The sequence below is a fragment of the Camelus dromedarius genome, chromosome 16, assembly GCF_036321535.1.
Source record: "Camelus dromedarius isolate mCamDro1 chromosome 16, mCamDro1.pat, whole genome shotgun sequence".
Classification (NCBI taxonomy): Eukaryota; Metazoa; Chordata; class Mammalia; order Artiodactyla; family Camelidae; genus Camelus; species Camelus dromedarius.
In genome coordinates, this window is record NC_087451.1 from 49777181 (window position 1) to 49800515 (window position 23335).

At 36.4% G+C, this 23335-nt stretch overlaps 1 protein-coding gene across 7 annotated transcripts in view; it reads left to right on the forward strand.

Annotated features, from left to right (window-relative positions):
- LOC105088218 (mitochondrial Rho GTPase 1) overlaps window positions 1-20574 on the forward strand; it is a 77819-nt gene extending 57245 nt beyond the window's left edge. For 2 of the 7 annotated variants that reach the window (XM_064495902.1, XM_031468307.2), the window contains 7 exons: window positions 215-315; window positions 1721-1851; window positions 2539-2622; window positions 4300-4419; window positions 5394-5596; window positions 6656-6751; window positions 19478-20574. In XM_064495902.1, coding sequence (XP_064351972.1) covers window positions 215-315; window positions 1721-1851; window positions 2539-2622; window positions 4300-4419; window positions 5394-5596; window positions 6656-6751; window positions 19478-19595 — 853 coding nt within the window. In that variant the 3' untranslated portion in view covers window positions 19596-20574. Of the gene's footprint in view, window positions 1-214; window positions 316-1720; window positions 1852-2538; window positions 2623-4299; window positions 4420-5393; window positions 5597-6655; window positions 6752-8397; window positions 8521-19477 lie in introns of all 7 variants that reach the window. The other 5 variants (XM_064495901.1, XM_031468305.2, XM_064495903.1 and 2 more) reach the window with 3 other exon arrangements.
- The last annotated feature ends 2761 nt before the right edge of the window (window positions 20575-23335 follow it).

Here is a 23335-nt window from a genome sequence, read left to right on the forward strand (position 1 = left end):
GCCGCCCCCACCTGCGTTCTCCTCCCTTTCTTCTCTGCCATAAGAATGTCATTGTAGGAAAAAGAAAAGCCATAGTTAGGCACGTGGGAAATTAAAGGAGTTTGACAAAAGTTATCTGGGTCTGGTAGCAAAACTATTTGAGCTGTTATAATTTTTTTTATATAAAAATATTCACTTAGGAACTTTCCACATTTTAAACTCTTCCCTTTCCTAGGCTCACGACCTATTTAGATGTGCAGCGGTGCCTGGAGTATTTGGGTTACCTTGGCTATTCAATATTGACTGAACAAGAGTCACAAGCTTCAGCGATCACAGGTAAGTATCCGAGTACCATTCAGTTTGTAATTAGAAAATTTTTTAAGATTCAGTTTCATAAGTAAAAAGAGTGAAAATAAACTCATCTTCATACTCTGCCCACGATTTGGTAATTTTTCTTGAGTTGAGATGTTTATCAAAAAAGGAAGAGTAGAGGTTTTACTTCCACTCTGCCCATGATGGTTCTGCACTGATGAAAATCTGGGAGGGCTGTGGGCATTAAAAGAATTTACCAGTCTACCTTGCGTTTTAATTTTCTTTAAACATTAAAAACATTGCCTGTTAACTCATGATCCTGATACTGAACTGACTGTACATCTCTCAGTTTCATAACCTGTCTCCACATTAATAAATTTTTCACAGGTCTTGTAATGTTAACCAGGCATCTTTGCCAAGGAATGTGCTCCACTTAAAGAAAACCCATAGAAACACTAGGAAATAGCAAATAAGGGGACTGATCATTTCAAGGAGTTCTTATATCCTAATTGGTAGGAAAAAATGCCATATCTTACAGGAAACCCCATAACAAGAAGACAGCCAGTGTTAAACTGACAGAGCAAGTACCCCTTAAAGTACTTAACCAATTAGTGTTTAATTCAGCACCAAAGAGTAAGGAACAAATTACTAGCCAGCGTGAGGTTCTTTTACTCAACAAAATATGGTGAACATCTTTCTGTATCAACAAGTATACTTTATATATTGTTAGTATTAGATAATGTGTCATCATATGGTTACTCTATAACTTAACTATCCCACAATTATTATGTGTTGTGTTTTTTTTTAATCATTTGCAGTTTTTTGCTACTATAGTGTCTCTGGTGAGTTTTCTTGTGGTTGAATCTTTGGGTACATCTTAATGAGGCCTCTTGACCTCAGGAAGAGATGCCCCATTGCTCTGCTGGTACAACATTGTTTTCAGGGTTGCCTTTTACAGATTTACGTTTGAAAGGCCAGTTAACCTTAGAGTGCCTATCCCTTCCCATTTGTAGACCTAAGAGAGTGCAGTTTTGAGATAAGATCTTTCAGTTTATAATTTGTTATGACAATAATTTATAACTGAAAAGATAGATGGGATATAGTGTTGGCTATATACATTGCAATTTTTGTTCATTTCTGGGGTATCATTTTCCTTACAGAAAGGCACTAATTTTATGATGAAATGAATATCATTTAGTTACCAGTTTACTTTACAGCCGACTTTCAGAAATGCATCTTTTCCAGTAAGTGAGGCTCTTCTGTATTGTATTTTGTACTTTATTTCACACACAGCTTGGCTGTTGCACAGTATGTTTATTGATCAAACACTTTGTAAAAATGATAAATAGCAATTGCCTATTTTGCAGAAGGTGAAATGACGGTTCAGTGGGTCCAAATGGTACATAATTAACTTTTTTTTTCTTTTCAGTAACGAGAGATAAAAAAATAGACCTTCAGAAAAAACAGACTCAAAGAAATGTATTCAGATGTAATGTAATTGGGGTGAAAAACTGTGGGAAGAGTGGAGTTCTTCAGGCTCTTCTTGGGAGAAACTTAACGGTGAGAGTTCTCAGAAAATAGAACTTTAACCCGACAAATTTTTATAGTCATCAGTTTACATGATTTTTTCATAACCATTAACCTTTTTAGATGGTTGCTAGAACTGAGTGACCTATGGATAATAGTACAGCTAAAGTGTAACAGTAATCTCATTGAGCTGGCTTTATCTTTGCTTCATTGATGTTAGCTATCATCTGTCTTTTTTTTTTTTTTTTAACCAGTGTTTCGATGGGGATTAAATAAATACACATATGAAAGCATCAAATACAGTGCTTGGCATGAAGTAAATGTACAGTAAATATTTTGAACTGATACTGATTCTAATTCTGACTACTGCCTTAAGTAAAGAGACTGACATTTTTCCAGATGACATAGCAGACCAAATTATAGTGTAGTGAGAATTGCCAGCAGGTGGCTCTGGAATACACTTTCCATAAAACAGTTTGCTTCCTTTCCAGCTACTGCTTTCCTTTTATGCAGAATGAATGCATCTTTTGTTTTAGACCTTAAGAACTAAGAAACAAAATCAATATCCCCTTTGTACTGGTAAATAATACATAGCGTAGGAAAGAATGTCCTTTTTTTTTCCTGTAAAATACCCACACATATACACAGAGTGCGTGTGTTGATGAAAACTAGTTACTGTAATTTTTTACTGTAAGCACTGAGATTTTTGGTTGTTTTCAGAGGCAGAAGAAGATTCGTGATGATCATAAATCTTACTATGCGATTAACACTGTTTATGTATATGGACAGGAGAAATACTTGTTGGTAAGAAATTTTCTGGCATATAAAGATGATTAATTATTGGATACATTTTTAAATGGCTGTTTGAAAACAGAATTGGATTTAATTTAGTGGCTTGTGTGATTTTTTTTTTCCACCTGGTTTATTCTTTGAAATTAATTTTAATTCCCTTGATCTGTATAGTGAAACATGTATAGATATAAGTGAAAAATTGTCTATTTGTCTGCTTAATTGTATGTTATACCACTATAAGAAAGTAAAAAAAAATTAAATATGCTTTACTCTCTCTTCTACGTTAATTTTTGAAAATTATGTCCTCTACTATTACTAGAAATTAATAATGAAAACCTTAGTGCAGGTGTGTGGTAGTTTATCTGTAATCTGAATCGAGTTTTATCTATTTAGCAAGGAGGAGTATAGTTAACAAATCTGTTAGCATAAAAAATGATTGAAAGAAGGGTATGACTGAAAACATAATATGAAATAGTACAAAGAGATGTATGTTCTTTTTGGATCCAGTCTGATTTTGGTTTGAACCCTGGTCCACCACTGATTAGCTGTGTGGTAAGTTGCTTATTCTCTCTGAGCCTGAGTTTCTTATTAAGTTAGCTAATAAGAGAAGCTCCAAACAAGTAATAGATACTAAAGAAAATTCATTCCCTTCCTTTTTCTTTTTGGAAATATTTATTCTGCTAGACAGATGATCATGTTGAATTTTATGTATACTTTGCTCTTTATGATAAAAGTTCTTTGTCAGTTTCTTTTCTTTTTTCTTTTTGCAAATAACAAAAGAATTTATTTGGCGGAGTTTTAAGAATTGGGAGACACAGATTTGGGTAAACCCAAAGGAGTGTTTGAGAGAACAGAGTCAGTGGCTGATCAGTTTCTTATTAAACCTGTTTAGCTCCCATCTTTCTCCTCTAAGTGTAATTCTACATATTGGGTGTGCAGTGAATCTTGCTGATTATTCATTTCTCTGCTTTTATTTATACAACAACTCTTTGCAAATTGATTTCTTTCATGTCTCTGAATATTCATGCTGTAGTAGTGTTTTACTTGGAATATGTTGAGTCACCTCTGACTTCACACTTCCCCGTTCCTCTCCTCAACGAAGATTCACTCTTATGTAGCTCAGTACTGAAGTTTATTCGTGTTGGATCATTATCATATCATAGATGGGATATTTCTTTAGAGGTGTTATAATAAACTTTGAAAAAGAGTAGGCAGTGAAGTAGAACAAAATAACCTTAATGTACGGTCCTTTGCTTTGTGTTTTTGATTGGTAGGGAGAAAAGGTGGTGTGGTAGAAAGAAAAAAGACTTGGGAATCATATCTGAGTTCAAATTTTGGTTTGATGATTAGTTAGAGATTAGTTAGATGTGTTATCTTTGGCAGTTGACCTAGTCTCTAGCTTGTTTTCTTGTTTATAGTATGTAGAGAATTCATGTAAAGGGCCTGCCCAGCACACTTCAGTCGCTCACTAAATGCTGCTTTCTGTAGAACCTTAGTCACCATTTTTCATTTACAAAAACCAGAAGCTACTTATGTATCTACACTTCTGACATCTAAAAAACAGTCTGAAATTATGCTTAACTAGTACTTTTTAATTAAGAAGTCAAATCAGGCAAGTGATAAAACATGATGACTTTAATTATGTATGAATATTATACTTATGTTTCTCATTATCTTTCTTTTTACAAGTTGCATGATATCTCAGAGTCGGAATTTCTAACTGAGGCTGAGATCCTTTGTGATGTTGTATGCCTGGTATATGATGTCAGTAACCCCAAATCCTTTGAATACTGTGCCAGGATTTTTAAGGTTTGTTGTTCTTTTCGTCTGAGTTTAACTTTATAAAGGGTTTAATGGAATTGTAATGTGTTTTCTAACCAGGGAAATACAAGAAAATTACTTATGGAACTTTTTGAAAAGTACCTGTGTGTCCTATACCTAAAGGGTCTGGTTTCATTCTGAGGTGATAGAGTCCCAGACAATTTTAAAAACAGTTTTTTCTGCACATGACTCTGATGTGCAGTCCTGGTTAAGAACCTCTGCATTAATGGAGGGTCTTGGCTGTTAGGACTGCACACCAAGAATAATAATAGAGCAAGGGAATAAACCTAAACCAGAGGCTTGAAAAGTTACCAGTTACTTTGAAAACATCAACACAATTCAATAAGAGTAAAAAACTATATGTACAAAGGAATTTATTCTAGCAGTGTTTTTAATAGCAAAAACCTGGAGATAATCCAAATGTCTAACAATAGGAGGACGGTTTACCAAATTAAGATAAAATAATCCCATGAAATTTTAAGTAGCCATTAAAAATAATGGTTTTGAATTCTGAAAACATGGAAAATTCAGTATTATATTTTTAAATGATTATATCCAGCATGACTGCAACTATAGAAACATACATATATACACATACAAAAAATGTATGTGCTTAAGGACTAGAGGTAATATCAAAAAATGAAAACATTGTGCTTTAAGATAGAGGAATGTAAGTGGGTTTCTTTTTATTTCAAAGTATTGTTTCTTTTTAATAATTTCTTTTTCAAATTGCAGTGAATCTGAAGAATTGTTACAGGTTTATATTGTTTCCAGCATTAGAAAAGTGGCCCTGGTCTTACTATGCTGCTGACCTGGACCACTGCCCGTCCTTGCCTCTTACTTCACTTTCTCTTTGAAACGATTGATGCTTTGCCTATCCAGAGAAAATTTTTAGTGCACGTTTAATTAAATTTAGTAATTTCTGAACTTACCATATTTTGATTTCATTTTTTATTCTATAGCAACACTTTATGGACAGCAGAATACCTTGCTTAATCGTAGCTGCAAAGTCAGACCTGCATGAAGTTAAACAAGAATACAGTATTTCACCTACTGATTTCTGCAGGAAACACAAAATGCCTCCACCACAAGCCTTCACTTGCAATACTACTGATGCACCCAGTAAAGATATCTTTGTTAAATTGACAACCATGGCCATGTACCCGTAAGTACTTGCTCTGCCATCGTTTTCACGTTGCATGGTTCATGATAACATTGCATGCCCTTATTAGCCATGAGGGTGGAATCTTTGTCACATAGAAGTTGTTCAGCAACAGAAAGAGACTTTGTAATGAGAAGGTACAAGTTTGAGTAAATGCAAGTTTGGTTTGGGTACCATAATAAAATTATGTAAATGGTGATTCTGACCATATTTGAATATGTTTGAGCAGGCTGTAACTATCTTAATAGGATAGTACAATAAAACTCAGCCCCTCACTCAGCATTAAAAAAAACAATGTTAACTGCAGTAAAGTGGGGTTGATGTCATGTTGCTTTACGCTTATAAGGCATTTTCATATGAACAAAAAGTTCATTTTTGTATTTTTCTGTTGATTAATTGACCTTGAGTATGTGAAAGATTCTAAAATCTTTTATTTTTAATTTATGTTTAAATTATGGGTATGTTTGAGTTCAGGATATAATGTCTTTTTTAAGTGCCATAAAAAGTAGTTGTAATTGGAATTCCCTCTATCATAAACGTTTTACATGAATGTTATGAGCCACAAATTTTATGTACATTTATTGTATATCTATACATGCGTATGCACAAGCACGTAACTGTGGTCATCGTCATAGTTTACTAACTGTCTTAAAATTGCATGGTTCTTAATGGCATTCTCCTCAAGTACTGTGTTTGTACAAATTCTGTTTTGCAACAAGATAGTTTTTCAGGCAGTGCGTTTCTCAGGACTTTATCGTTTATTCTGTGTATTATTATGCTATTCTCTAAATTATTTTTCTTATGAAAACTACAGTATAAAATAGAGTAATACTCAAAAATTGCTATAAACTGAGGTTTCTCAGAAGGGCATTAATTTGTACAGATTTTTCAAATCAGAGTTAACTTTATTGGTATTCCTTTAATACTTGTTTTAAAAAATGCAGCAAACCCTTGAAATTCTATTTGTGTTGGAAAAGAAGTCATATCTATTATTATAAGATAAGAAAAATCTTCTTTATGTTTTGAACTTTGCTTTAAAACTCTCGTGTATGTTATCTACAGAGAGGATCATTACAGAGACAGACTCTCCCGAGACACGGGCAACACTGATAGAATAGAGAATTTGAGAAAAATCTGGGTCTTTCTAAAAACTGCTTTGTAAGTTACTTTTTCTTTGTGGCTTCTATGGGATTTTAATGATATTTTCTTATAGATGACCAAATCTCCTTTCGTGCCATAATTAACACTTAGTAACTATCCAGAAACGCACTGCTTGGTCAGGCTCACTGCCTCCATGTATATCACAGTGTCTTTTTTTTGCTATGTAAATGCACTCTCTTAATCTTATACATAACTAACTGCAACTGTGTTTTTAGATCTGCATCTTTAAAACATTTTTACTGCAACGTGTGCGAGTGTGTGTGCGTGTGTGTGTATATGATAAATGTACATACACGGACACTTGTTTACATGGTTAATCCAAAACTACTTCTCTTACGAAGCATCTCCCTGTTGCTAAGCATACTTTGCATCCCTCCTCTTTGGTGGGTGGCTCCTGTGTGTGTTGAAGAGTCAGATTCAACTTATAAAATAAAAGATGGATTCCAGTATGACAGCTGGCAGGAACGTAGTAGCAGCGATATGTTCATCGTCACAAGTCAGATTTTAAAAAGGAATGTCTTGAGCCTAGAAGAGTCTTTTTAAAAATTAATTCTTGTTTTTCTTCATGTCGGGATTAGGCATTATTGGGATGCTGCTAATCTCCACAACCATGCCACTGTGTGCTGTGGTCTCATCAGATCTCACAAGCTGAGCCAAGTCAGATTGGGCCAGTCATTTGACTGAGAAGCCTCTAAAAAATGTTCAGGTGTTACAGGAAGTGATGGCATTGATTCATCAGGGGGCGCTCTTCTGAGTGGGTTCTGCGCCAGTACCTCTTCAGGGGTGGTGTGATGGCCTTGTATGTCTGAGTGGCTCTGACCACTGAGCAGTCATTGGAGACCCCCAGCTTTGGTCGTTAGAGCAGAGGTGAAATGGGTTGGCCCACGTGCCTGTTCTAACTAGTGCAACTCCACTCAACCAGAAAGGAGTCAGAAAGCCTCCCTAAATTTCATATCTAGCATCAATTGGATCCATTGTTGATTTTTACATCCTTACTCAGAGTTTCATTCTGTCATACTTATGCTGTGTTTTGGTAGCAGATGAAATTAACCCTATATTTTGGGTTCAAGTAGAATCTTACAAAGCACTTTGATTTCCTTTGGGAGCCATGGTGCTTGATGAATTAAAGACGATGTTGTTCATATCTCCCCAGGGTTGAATATACTCGTCTTTTGATTCTTGTGTGTATTTGTCTCTCTTCTCCTTCCTGGTTTCCAGGCATGTGTGTATGCTGAGGGAGGAGGAGGAGGGAATGGCTATTTAAATGCTAGCAAACTTTGACCTTTTGGTGGGTGCTGTGGCTTACTCAGTTTTTCTTTTATTAATTTAGATGAGGGTGCCATCTATTGCTGTGCATATTTATTCCACGAAAACTCTTGTAATAATAATTCCATCCCCCCTCCAAAAAAGCAAAAGTGTTAGCTAATTTTCCAGATTTTCTATAGGGAGGGAGGAGGGATCTGTTGCTGTTGAATATATTTTTGGTAAATGTGGAATTCTGCACAACTTTAGCATGCCCCACACTGTCCTTTTCCTTAGTGTTGCTTATGCCTAAATCTTTTTTTTTTTAAGTTGGCACACTCTGACTTGTGCCATATTTGTAAGTAAGAACTCAACTCCTGTCCTTCTGTGTGTTTTCGCAGCCATGCCCGGTTACGCTGTATGTGCACCTGCAACAGGTGTACATTTTGCATCTGTCAGAACTTCCTCAACTCAGACTTGCTGCAATCTGTAAAGAACAAAATCTTCACTGCAGTTCTTAACAGGTTCTTAACTTTATTTACTGGGTACCAGGCGTTCTGTTCAAATACAAAAGAAAAAAGCGGATAACTATTTATTATACAGATACTCACTACAGAGACAACAAGCCGACTGATGCCCAACTAACTTCCACTAAAATCCTCACTGTAGTGACGTTTAGTTTTGGAGTCATTCTTAATGTTTAAAAATTAATAGATACATTTAGGGGACTGAAAGATTTTGCCTTTTGTTTTTCCATTAAGGAGGTTAAAGTATTTTTTATATTAGAGGATAATATGTGTAGGGAGATTAAAATCTTTGGCTGAGAGTTGTAGAAATAGATGAGGACTTCGGTAAGGAAAAGACACATTGATCCCAAATGTTACACTGTGCTCGGCTTTTATTCAAATAGTACAACTTACCAAAACCATACTAATGTGAACAGTATCTTGGGTTTGAAAAACTTCTCTATTTTTGTAATCACTTACAATTATAATTTACTTTTAAGTATCTGGAATGTTTATTTGAAATAATACGATTTCTGGAAATGAAGATAATAATCAGTATTAAGGATTCAAAGGAATATGGAAAAGAAAAGCAAATCTATAGGGCTAGTTTTTGAAGTCTTTATAATTGAGTCCAAAACATAAAGTATGCCTAGAAAATAACACAGTTTTAAAAAGTAAGAGAAACAAAAACAACCAAAAGATAGGTTATATACATTCCCTCAAAGCAATGAACTTGGAAGGTTATGTTCTTATTCCAGTCATGCTACCTTTGTTCAAATTGATTTTACATTCTGGGGCATTGAAGAACCTATGTAATATTAATTTGTATCTGATGTCAAATTTTTATGTGTCTAAGAATGAATCAGATTTTTGAAGTCATTCAAATGTCATTGAGAACAGAGCTTGATTAAGACAGATGATCAAGCTAAATAGATTTTGGTTAGAAATGGATCCATTATTTGGACTCTCACTGGAGGCTAGGCTTTGGCTGTACCAAATGGGTAGGGTAGTTTGTGTCCACCAGCACGATAGGAGACGTAGCTGTGAAACAGAGAGATCATGTTTTATGTGAGTCAGAAACTAACTTCGAAGACATTCTGAAAGAGTCGCAGTGATGCTTTGAGCGCTGGCAGCTCTGGAATAAGAAAGCAGCCATCTCAGGTGATTGCTTTGAAGGGATCCCCCCACTCATTTGGTGGTAAAGTTCTGCCTCTGTCCTTTGAATGGCGTCTTACAAAGAGTAACACAGACAGATTCTCTCACGACAACCGTGAGAAAATGCAAGGCTAGTTCAAACCAAACAACATTCAGGAGCTCCGGTGTCAGAAATGGTAGAGTTGGAAGAGGTTCTAGAATTCCTCTGGCCTAACCTTCTATGAGAATGCCTTCCTGCAAGCCTTCCTGAGAGCGAGTACTGTGTATCTGCTGATGGCTTTCCTCGTTGGAGAGGGTTTTTGCTTTTGCTTTCTTTTTTTTTTTTTAAACTAAAATGATTTCCCTGTAACTTTCTCTCCTTTAGTTTTAGTTCTACCCTTTAGAACAACATACGACTCTTCTACTCCCTCCTCAGCCTAGCAATCCTTCAGACATTTGAAGACGGCCATCATGTCTCCCCTAATTTTCTCTTCTCCAGGTAGAACATCCCCATTTCTTTCAGCCTTTTCTTGAATTAGATAGCTTAGTGACCTCATCATTCCTGGTTGTCCTCATCTGAAAGCCCCTTAGTGTTTGGAGTACCTTTTAGAAAGTGCCACTGAGAATGGAGGACAGTGCTCCAGGCGTGATCTGACCAGTCCGGAGCAGTGGGCAGTCATGTTCCAGAGTTAGGACAGCACCTGTCTACTAACGTGATGTTAACTTTTTAGCAGCCGCATCCCGCTGTTGATGCAAAGTAATCTCAGGGTAAATTGAAATCGAATTTTTTTCATATGAGCTGCTATTAGGGCAGTGTCCCTTCCTCTCTAATTGTGTATTTGATATTTTTAGTTGGCTCTTTGAATCTAAATGCTGATACATATATATCTCTGTTAAACCTCATGTTCTTCTTTTCTATCCATTTGTTCTAGCTCAGTCATTTCAAACATTATTTCTGTCACCTGTCCCATTGTATATCTTTCTCAGCACTGTGTCATTTGCAAACTTGGTAGATATGTCTTCTTTATCTTTCAAGTAATTGATAAAAAATAATGACGAATATCCAGAGACTGGAGAGAGAGCAAGCTCAAGCATGCAAGCCAGCCCCTTAGTGTTCCCCTGGAGAACTCTTTTCCCAATGACACAGTTTAGAATTCTTGGGGAAAGATTATTTTGTCAATTAAAAATATTTTATTATCCGGCCCACATTTTATCTGATTATCTTACAAGAGATTTCATAGGGGGCTCTTTTGAAACCAATATGTAATTTCTATCACATTCCTTTGATCTACCAATGTAGTAATTTTATCCAAATAGAAAGTGACATCTATTTGGTGTCTTATTCTTGGTGAACTCACCTTGGCTCTTACTAATTGCTGATCACAAACCATCTATTTTATTCTGGAAGCTCTTGATTGTCCATAATTGCAGACTGATTCATTGTCTGCATCTTGAGTGACAGTTTTAGTTGTAGGTTGGTTTAGTCAGCTCCCCAATGAAATAGGTTGGGTGTGCATTAATGGATGAGATTGCTCATAGGAAAGTACTCTGTACGTTGATCCTCAAAGAGAAATCGGTGCATTTTGGCATATCTATTTATAAACTAGAAGTAATTTGATGGTAATGTCAGCATACATCACTGACATCTGATAATCGAGAATGGAAAGAATGAAAAAGATGAGGAGGGAAACCAGCATACTCCTTCCTGTTCCCTGGTAGTATTTCAGTAATTTTTTTTATTGTAGTACAGTGGAAATTTAGGAGTTCTGTACTAAAGTTTCTTCTAGTTTGTGAAAGGATTGTAGATGAGATAGATGAGGGTGGAGGCCAGAAACTTAAGTGCCTACAGGGTCTGGATGGATAATGTAAGTGAAAGAAGGTGGCCAAGGATAGGAAATAAAAAAGGTGGGAACTACGACACGTCCTGTCCAAAAGAGGCAGCCACCACTTGGCTCTGGCCATTGGCTGTTGTCCAGGCCTGGTGTTGCCAGGACTTGTGATTCTCTGAGACACTACAAGTCAGGATATTTATATGCAATTTACTGATCTTTAAATAATGATAATTAAATTTTTAAAGTTGGAAGTACTAATCAAAACAAAGAAAGCATGTTTACAGGCCACAAGTTTGTACCTTCAGTCTTAAGATATAGCTTAGAGTTGTGAAAATGCAGGCAAAAAAAAAAAGTATACCTAAGCAATGAAAATGTCTCCTCTAAACACCCCCACATACAATTTTACCTTTTTGTCTTCAAAAACTTGAGAAAGTTGTGGCGTGATGGGGTGAGAATGGAACCACTTACCCTATTATTTCTTGGATTCTGGCAACCTTTGGTGGTTGGTCACCATTGGTTTGCTGTGCTAGGTATGCCTTAATGTTATGTAAACTGTAAAAGGGTTCATTGATTGAGTAAAAGTCATTTAAGAATTTTTCAGTGTAAATCAATGGAGAGGATTCTTACTCAACAATAAGTCTTAAGTCTTTGGTTTTAGAAATCTGCCATGCCTAGTGTTTGATTTAGAAGTATAAATGAGCAGTTTCATTAAATGTCTGCAAAGAAATTAATAGGCAGATATTGGTACCTCCATGTTGGTCTCAAATTAGTACATTGTCTTAGTGTGCTTATAAAAGATTTTGGTCACCTAAATAGAAATTACTTCCAGAGATAATACATAATTTGGGGCCACATTCCCCTCTTTATGTCATCTTCCCACCACTTTGATTCATGCACTCAAGTACTTAAGTACCTACTTTAGATAGGATCCTGCTTTGAGCTGGGGCAAAATACCAAGATGAAAAAGATACAGACTGTATTTAAATACCTTGCTAAATATTATGTTAAAAATTTTTTTTAAACTTTGGTTATATTTCCGTGACATTATGCTAACAAAGGAAGTGCTATATAACCTGATCATGAGAGGATTTATGCCTAATCAATTAATTATACTTAAACATTTTCAACAGTTCCAACATTTCTGAAATTGTACATTTTTCCCCTAGCTATCTGTTTTTGACCCGAAGAGGCTGACTTTGTTTTTAGCTTATTTACTGATACTACATATTTTAAGCAGAAAGTAGTAATACATTTTTTTCTTTCCAGTTTAATTGATTGTATATTGATTTCAACATGTGAGAGAAGTGTTCACCTACATATCTGACATGTAACTTTTTCTTTGGTAATTATGGTCCTAGCCTTTAGATCTGGATAGGTTTATGTTTTTCTTTAGAATAATGTATAAATAGCTGGAATTATTTGAATTTAAATACATTTGGAGGATGATTAATATGTGGCCAGATGATTTAACCTTTGGCAATGCTTTCATTTGAAAAAGTGTAATTCATGTAATTGGAGAAAAATACCTTTTGATTATATTTTAATTTTCAAATACCTTTTAAATCTGAACGGTGTTAAAATGATTTTGTAGGCGTGGGCTTGATTGTTGGTTTGAACTACCCAGAAATTTTAGTTTATTAAGTATTTATTATTCTGACTTCAGAACACTCCGACTTTGCGTGAGGATGTTACTGTACTATGTGCTATGTACTGTGCTATGGCTTTAATTTGTCCCTTCCTTTAGATGTTCACTTTCATTTGTTTGTGCCACTTAGTCATTTTTTTTAAACTCCTCTTGATCCCTTTCCCAGCTGGGTTTCAGTGTATAACCCTTCCACTTCTAACCTAGCATTTCATCAGCACTGTTTATTTTACAGTGTATTATTTTGATGTGGTTTCCTTTGGCGCATATTTTGGTTTTAGGATTTCTTTCACCACGTTTTTGCATTTGCACTAGCCGTATAAATTATTTGTTCGTATTACTCCTTAAGTTTGGCAATAGCATCTTTACTTTAGCAACAAAGTGCGTAGTTGACACTGAGTATTTACAGAGATCCAAAGTTATGATGGACGGTCATCATACCCATTGTATTTTTTATCCTATTTTTAATGTATTTTTTAAAATTAGATGATGTGACACTTATTTTAATCCATTGATTAATGATGTCATTTGCTCATATTGCTTTAATAATCACCTAAGTTCCTCTACATAGTTTAAAATCACATTATTTAACATAGGAGCTCTTTTTTTTTTGAAGAAGGGATTTTATTGTTGTTACACCAAAATGAACTGTCTTTTCACAGGATTGCCTTATAAAGAGGATAGGTTCCTAGAAATCTTAACGTTATAGAGATTCTCTTGGGAATGTTGAGTGCTTAGGATATTAAGTTACAGTAAAATACTGTATTTTAAGGAAGTGCATCCCGTGTTTTACTTTCATATGAAATGTCTGTGTTCATGTGGAAGATCCTTACAAGGCTTTTCTTTGAATTTGGATACATAATACATAGTTGTACATTTAAAATTACACTAGAGCTTGTGTTACAGATTCTCATTATGTAAGCTGCTGCTGCTTATAATTTAACACTTTTTTGCTATTTGGTTAGTATATTAAAGGACACAACAGGGTGGAGTTTGCCTATTCTGACCTTTAAGTATCAGTAGTTAACGTATAGATATTGTGTGTTTCCCATGTATCTGCAGTCATCTATAGATTTTTATTATTCTGATGCTTAATGAATCATTTTCTTGACATTGATGCACACCTGTGTCCTTTTCCTAAGTATGTTACTATTCAGACATGCTCAGTTAACAGCTTTCTTATGATTTGTGTTGCAATTCATCTTTGTTGGATAATGTGTTGATTTCTTGACCTATTTTGAGGGACTGTATTATTAAAATATTTCATGCCTACTAGTTCAATGAAGAGAATTGTCATTGTTAAAATTATTATTAGCAGTAATGGCATTATTATTAGAAATAAATATTTTAAACAGCTTCACCAGGTAGAAACTTTGAAAGAAATAAAATTAGGGAGATCCAGGAGACTTAAAACAAAAACTTGAAAACAGAAAACTTAACTATAGCTTTGATGACCGCAGTACAATTTTCAACTTGAGATATGTAATTGCAACTAGGGAAAAGCTATGTATGATATCTATAAGCCCTAGTAACTTTGTTATATGCATATACTGTTTCAAAGTATTATGTTACCTGGGAGGACTGATAAAGGTGACTGGGTAGAACTGCTCCTCCTGCAGTCTCTAACTTCCCTGCTTTTGAGTATGTTCTGAGCTTTGTTTCCTCTGCGTAACAGCCTGCAGTCTGAGGCAAGGCTAATAGATGTCTGGAGCTCTCTGAATGCCCCCTCTTCCTCAGATTCTGACTTTTACAGGCGCTTAGGGCTCTGCAGTGCAGGCAGACCTCATTGTATTGTGCTTCACTTCATTGCGCTTTGAGGATATGATGGTTTTTACACATTGAAGGTTTGTGGCAACTCTGCATTTTCAGATGAAGCTTAGCATTTTAAAGCAATATTTGTAGTATTTTTTTAATTAAGGTGTGTATGTTGGGTTTTTTTTTAAACATAATGCTATTGTACACATATAGACTACAGTATAGTATGAACATAACTTTTCTGTGCACTGGGGAACCAGAATATTCACGTGACTCACTTTATTGCAGTATTCACTTTATTATGAAACTGACCCCATGGTATCTTTGAGGTATGCCTATGTCGTTTCTATATCCCATGTATAAAGTGTTGTAACACATTATATAGAACAGTATTAAAATAGCTATTTGGGACTAGCTAGAATGGGTTTCATTACATTGAACCCTTTAGACCAATTATTTTGTTTCTAGATGTTGCAATTGACAACATTCCCTTTATTTGTTACTGGTTAAATACACTGAACCAGTAAAGATTTTAGTTCATGTTCTTATATTTGCTGTAAATTGCAGAGTTCATCAAAGCATCTTGTATACCTTCTTTAAGGCATTCTCTGCAAAGTACGTAGGAATTTTGGCCACTCTGTTATATACCTTACGTGACCTTCGCACAAAGTTTTAATTTTCCTCTTTATTGCCTGAATTTTGAAGCGTTTCCTTCTCTCTGCCTTAATAAGTAGCAACCTCAGTAACACCCAGGCCCTGGCATGTTGATTGACTCCCACACCTTGTCAAGAAGCACTTGTCATTCGATCACTGTCTGGGCCCTCGGCACTTCTAAGACAGAAAGCCAGCATCCAGTACACAGGAATTTCTACCTAAGAACTCAAAAGCTCTGACAAGCTTCTCGTGATTAATTAAGGTTATATTTCAGCATCTAGTCGTTCTTTCTTATGTTCTAAAAAGAGATACTGCTGAACCTACATTATCTTATTCCACATAGAGTGGGGAAATGTGATTCTGATACATCAGTAGATTAGGAAAAAAGAACCTTTATACACACACATCCACATAAACACACATACACACATTTTTGACCTTATAATAATCATTTTGGGGAAGTCTATCTTAAGGAAACTTATTTTATTTTATTTTTTTTAATGGAGGTACTGGGATTGAACCCAGGACCTCGTGCATGCTCAGCACGCGCTCTACCACTGACCTATACCCACCCTCCTCCATGAAACTATTTTAAATATAGAGAAAAATCTTATGTAGAAAGGTATTCATCACTTCAGTTTCAGTCAGCAGTAAATGAAGATAGCCACCAATAGGAGGATGGAATATAATGCAGCTATTTAAAGTGGCATTTCTATAATGTATGGATACGTCCTTAGTTTTTAAAAGGATATAAAATTATATTAAGTTACACACATTGTGTTTGCAGCTATGTCAGACATACATAAATACCCCAAATTTTAATTAGTTGCCTTTAAATGACTTTAATTAGGTGACTCTAGGTGATTTTTTTTCCTTCCTACTTTTATTTTCCATGTGTAATGTGTTTATATTTTTTAATAGTAAAAAAAAAAACAACTTAAGGAGAAGAATAATATGCAATAAGATATTAAAATTTACTCTAAGATAGTTTATGTGAGTCATTTGAAAAGAATTATACTTTTGAATTGTGGGAGAGTTACTTTTGCTCAAGTTTAGACATGAACTAGGAAGCAGCTTTATGAAACTGTTACTCTGCTTCTGCTTGAGACCTGAGATGACAACTGTGACTCAGTTCTTAATATGTAGGAGGTACAACTAAGACCACACTATGCTTCATTCAGGCATTGTCAGTTGAGCAATGACAAATGTGCCGTTCATTAGAAACGCATTCTCTTTTGTAAGGAGAGCCTGGTTAGTGTAGCTCTTAAATGCATATGGTGAAGGTATAAAATAATTCTCTAAGTAGCTTCCTGTCTAAAAGTAGTTTTCCATATCTAAAAATATCTTAGCTACTGTGACATGGATGGAGTCATTGAAATATAATTTATGAGTTAATAGTTGCCTCGAGTTTTAAACTAGCTGTATCTCAAACACATACCTATATTGTTTCTCATCAATAAATATGAACTACTGTTTTGTCTATTGAAGGCTATTCTATAACTTGGGGAAATAATACTTACTGTCTTTAAATGCAGAAGAAAGCTAAGCAGTAAAGTCAGGCAGAATACATTATTTCATGACTGGTAATACTGTCTCAAAATACAGCAAGGGGAGCTGTGTGGAACAGATTCCATACCTGAAGAGTATTTATGAGAAATCATCTCAACTGATGTTATTGCCATTATAGCTAACATTAATCCTAACCCCTTTCTTCCTTAAATTAAGAAATAAGTGTAAAAAAAAAAATTCTCCGTCAGTGAAGATGCATGAAAACCACAGAGACACCAAAGCTGATGCAAAACTCTAATGCACTTTTAGCCTGTGCACTTCATAGCACTAAGTTCTTACGTCTCTGCTGACTTGGAGTTGTAAACTTTGACACTCTCAGCCTAGGTCCATGACAGTCTCTGAGTTTGGGATGTTGAACTTATTTGTTTTTTACAGATGTGTGTTTGCAGTTTTTAGTAGTCTGAAATTAGAAGCATCTCCACACTTCATGACTAATAGTTGTTAGCCTCGTTTTGAGTGAGGACTTCTGGTCACCACATATTGTCAGGTACTGGGATTCTCTTAGTGTTTCAGATATACCGAGACCAGCCTCTGGGGGGCATATGGAGAATGTGTATAACGGCCTTAGGTTTTTTGCCTGGTATGTGAGTGTTTTTAAAAGAGTATATATTTATAGGTAGATTTTTTAAGTTTGGTACTTTTCTATAGAATACATTTATTTTAAATATGTAGAAAGCATGAGATGCCTCAAAGAGGGTGGCAGCTCTATTTATGTGTGGGATGTTTAATTGAGAGATCCTATTTTCAGTCCCCTTCTTTTGTGAGCTGTGCTGTGAACTACAAACTGTGCATGTGTACAAAAGGTTAAGAGCCCGGGTAGCTGAGTGGGGTGCCGTGCTGTTAGCAGACGACGAAGGCAGTGTTACTCACCAGGTGCACGCCGTCAGCTCTGTAGAAGATTCCATCTTCATGGAGTCATCTCATGGTCCACTTTTTCTTGAAGCCAGGTAACAGCTCCCACAACCAGTGGGTTGGCCTTGTTGGAGTTTTTCCAAGTGGAAAAACTAAAAACCTAAGCTCTTTTCTTCCCTAACTTTTTTTTTTTTTAAATGAAACATTGCCTGTTGGAAGAACTAACTTGCAAGGTGGAATGAACCCGTGTTATTACTTTGCTCTGTAAAATAATAATTACATAAGGAGTGATTTTTTTGTTTGTATTTTTGGCTAGAAACTGTGAAGGATAAGAAGTTGAAGTGCTGTGTGTCGTTTAACTGTGGTGATAAGCATGGAGCACTCTGCTTGTGTTATAGACCTAATTCTTAGGGAGGTACTGAGTGCACCTTTTGTGATAACTAATCTGATTGTTCACTCTGACCTTTACGGAGACAAAGTAGTTTTGTACAGTTTATATTCTTGGCTCTTAACTCTTTTGCATATGTCAGTGTCTTGGCCTTTTAATGATGCCTGACTCTTGCTTCAAATCTGTTTAACATAGTTATAAAATAAGCTAGACAGTCTCTCTAAGCTCTTAACTCTGTAAGTTTTCTACATCACCTCAGTTGCGTTCACTTAACTAAAGTGTCAGTGACACTTGCTCTAAAGCTTTTTCCTCTTCATGGTAAGCTGTCATACTTGAGGCCCTTGAGGGTGCTTAGCAGCGTTATTAACTGAGCATGCTCACAAACTCAGTTTGTGATACAGGCTGTCCCTGTTCTTGTCATGCATAGTATGGCTTCTTTTATGTCATGACCTTTCAGTCCATCATGTTACATTATGTCCTTTAGTTGGTACCATCATCACTGCCTGTCTGACTAATACCAGGGTTTGGTTTGGTTTGTTTGGTTTTTTTTTTTCTTGTTCTTTCTTCAATCAGCAGTAACCAAATTACATGTGAACTGGTAAATCTTTCCCCCTCCCCCTCTGGAATTTCTTTTGGTAAACTTTTATGGGGCTCAATGTTTCCAAAGTCGATTTTAAGCATTGCTCTTAGAAAAGTATTGTCACTTGTCACTTAACTGCTTACAAGATAGCTTTTGGTTGGTTCCTGGGGGGCAGGAGATTGCACATCAAGTTCCATGAGATTGACTCTCAAAATTGTGAAGTCTCAGTCTTACCTCTCATTTTGAAGGACCATGGTGGTATTAAAAATTGGCAGTTTGATTTGTCTAAGTTCCCCATTTCCCATGTGAAGAAAATGTCTAACATTTTAGATGTCGCTTCCTCTCAAATAATAACTAATTGTAAAGACGTTTGTCTTTATTAATGTGTAAGATAATGGTTATCTAAGCAATGTACATGTGGCTTTATTGATACATGTTTTTGAGGAACAGTACTGTATGCAATTAGCCTGACAAGTGTGCTAATACTTCCCTAAAAGTAGACTGTTAATATAACTTTTTTTTTCCATACTAATCTTGTTTTAAACATTAATTATATTTTTTGACTACAGGCACGTGACACAAGCTGACCTCAAGAGCTCCACGTTTTGGCTTCGAGCAAGTTTTGGTGCTACCGTTTTTGCAGTTTTGGGCTTTGCTATGTACAAAGCATTATTGAAACAGCGATGATTTGAGAAAAAAAAAATGCTGGCCCTACCAAAAACAAATACTTTTATGTACATTCTGAATGCTTTAAATTCCGCTAGAAATACTGAGATATTTATACATGCAGAGTTACTTTATTAATATTTGTAATTCATGCATTAGAGTATTTTAATGCTAGTTATAACTGCAGTATTGGCTGGCATATGGAAAGAAACAGCTTAACAGCCAAACTAAGGTGGCTGAATTTCAGAGGCCAAAAGGGAATCTTTTGTAAATAATGTACATATTCAGGCAAGATATGGTCTCCCAAACTGAGTTCTAGGAATGACGTTTCTAGACGTTTCCACGTGGTGTTTGCGCTCAAGTTGGCTCACTCTCCTAGGTTTAAGTCAGCTCAGAGATTGTATTTACTCATTGATCACTTATTTATTTCACATTTACTCAGAATGATCTTTGAGTACTTTCAGTACACGAGGCACAATTTGCCATTTTCTCTCCAGTTTTAAAAAACACAACTTTCTTTCAGTGCTGTCCCTCGCGGTAGTCCGGCCTCGAAGCCATCGTGTGGTCTAGAAAATTGTTCAGCTGAGTTGTGAGGCTCTCCTCGAGGGAAGGAGTAAGCTGAAGGCAGTTAGCAGAGGTGTCACCTGTGCGATTCTGTGGCTTCCTTTGTCAGGACGTTGAATTTTATAGCCCTTTCAATCAAATGAGAAAAAAGATTTGTATATTATCAGTGTTTTTAGTTTAAATAAACAGTCGCCATTATTACTATTGAATTTTCTCCCAAAGTGTAAATCATCCTATAATGGCCCTGTCTGTTAATAGCGTATTACAGTAGCTGCATGTGCCATGAAGCGTGCTCCCTCTGGCTAGGATAACCTAGAAGCAGCCCTTTTTTAAATGGTAAAATAAATCTAATGAATATAAACTCTCATGATAAACCTATTTTTTTCCATCATTGACCTTTTCAAGTATTTAAATAAATAACTGCTGTGTATTGTGATCTTGAGTTTTTTTGTCTTACGAAAGTAAATGTTTCTGTACAGATGTGTATGAAATCCTCTGGTTTCTGTCTTTCTTATATTGCAAATTATTTTTTTATACAGAAAGATAAGACTTACTAGGAAAAGACCAGTGTGATTTGTACATATAAGGGGAAATCTGTTTTAAAGGTGTGCGGAAATCTATTCTTAGAAAAGGCCAGTTGTTTTTTCCTACACATACATGACCAGTGTGGTTTTTGCTGTGATTTACATGTTTACTTTCTCCTGTAACATGGGTTTTTTCCCCTTTGCTGTTCTGAGGGATGTTTTCCCCTAAGACCACATTCCTTGAGCAGCTAGGAAGAGCATAATTTACTAACTATAAGCTTGTCAAATAGTATGTGCCCTGTTTACTTGTGTACTTCCCTGCCTCCCTCCCTCCCATTTTCATTCAGAATTTGAGAAGGAAAACTAAGCAAAAATGGGGTGACTCCTCATTTTCATTATTTTTTGAGAGTTACCTCATTTACCAGATAAATTTCAGGTACCCAGCATCCAATGACGGTTAATTCTCTCCTTCCAAGTTCTTCCCTGTTCAGACTGAAATACTGTTTTAAGTGAGTATGCCTTGTAGATTGTTGTGGTTGTGAGAACCAGAGCAAAGAGGGTAGTTTCTCCAAGAGGAGGAAAGCAGCGTGTTCACACATTTAGATTTTTTTCTCTTCATCTTTTCATCGGACGCTTACGAGTCTGATTCACAGGAAGACAGACCGGCAGCGGCCCTGTTTGCCGCCTGCTCTTGACACGCCCCCTCCCTGGAGGCAGCCTGCAGAGGGAATGCCCGCCGGATTCTCCTCTTTCACCCCCAGGCTCCTGTGGATCTTTTTCTTTATTTCCAATCCACTTGAGGGACTGGTTAACGTGGGGAAGCGTGTGGATCAGTACAGTGATGGGCTTCTTCTCATTTCTACCAGTTACTCAGAAGATGCAAGCTGTAAGGGCACTAAGGAAAAATGGGAACGGGAGGACTGAAGGGAAACCTTTCACTTTGCACCAATTGCATTATCTTTTAAATGGATAATTCTGAGACTGCTTGCTACAGTGTTTTAATGAATTTTGAGGTGGTCCTGTGAAGAAACATCACTTTGAAGGTTTGTAGTCCCTTGGCAGAATGTAGTAACTTAACCTTAATTAGCACGTCAAGGGTCTGTTACTTCTTACCATTCATACGTCTTTCTCTTTCACAATTTGACCAAAGAATGATCCACGTCGCACATCATCAGAGCTTACGAGTGTGACAGAGCAGTGGGTTCTGATGGTAGGAGTCTGGGGAGCACAGAGCCATCCTGACATGGCCCATGAAAGAAGAGCTAGGCGGGTGGTGGGGATCTGTTCGCCCAGATCTCTACATCACCTGTCAGGGAAAGGCACCAAAGAGGACGCACTGTGCTGAGCCAGTCCTGAATGAAAGCAGAACTTTCCTGACCTGAGGGAAGGCAGCTGGATGATGACTAGCAGGGGGGAAACGGAGGTAAGTGCTCAAACTGCTTAGAGCATAAACCTTTCCTACCCAGGCCCTCACAATGTGACTTGTGTTAGCTCTGATGCTCCTTTTGGCTGAATTGTAAACGTCAGTGTGAAAGTGTCTCTAAAATATATAAGCAAATCTTAAAAATGGGTATGTGACCTAATTTTCATTAGTACGCTTATTTGGCATCATCCTCAAATTTTTAATAGTCCGTGTGTTTTCAGGAAGCTGATTCGAGACTAGATGCTTTTTGAGAAATACCACATGTCAAGATGCTAAGTTCAAATTTAACGTTTATAGCATGAGAATGCTCCAGGCAGGTAGCCTGACCGTTCCAAAATCCTTGATCCCCAGGTTCACAGTCCCAGTAGCCCACTTAACTAACACCTCCAAGCTTGCCAACGAATTCTTGTCTTTTTAACTCTATTTATCAAAAGTCTCTATCAGTGAGAGCGAATGTCTGTTACCTGTTTGGCTCTCAGCTCTGTGGAGGTCTCTGACCTGTGAGTATCACAGTTACATGTCTCAGATCTCTCTTAGTGCATCCCAAATTCAGAACCTATGTCCCCTTGCCTCCCGTGGCACACTCACACTTGTCACACCATTTGTCCCAGTTATTTTGGATTCAGAAAGCACCAAGCACCTTACTAGAAGGCGAGATTTTGACATCATTAGGAAACAGTTCCTACCTCTGTAGTGCCCTTCTGGTTCCTAGCAATTTTTTACAATGATGGTGTTTTGCTCTGCGAATTTTCTCTTCTCCTTTAGCGTAGTCAGTTGCAGAAGTCAGACAGTGAAATCGACAGATTGTCATTCCTTCTGGTTTTGAAAGCTGCGTGTCTGATGCACGCACACAAGGAGGCGTTGCCAGTATTATCTTCACGCATTGAAAAATCCAAATTCCGTAAGAACACCTCCTCTTCCAGCATTTTCCTATTCATAGTTTATATATATATCTTTTATGATCAGATAACCCTTGGAAGTGTCTGTTACTGAATCATATGGGTCTATGTGCTTTGATGTAACTTAGAGGGTCACAAACTTTTTTTGTAAAAGGTCAGATAGTACATAGTTGAGACTTTTTCAGCTGCTCAACTGTGTCATTGTAGGAAAGCAGCCATAGACGTTATGTAAACAGGTGAGCATGACTGCATTCCAATAAAACTTTATTTATAGGCACTGAGATGTGAATTTTGTATAATTTTTACTTGTCAGAAAATACTCTTATTTTGATTATTTTAGCCACTTAAAAA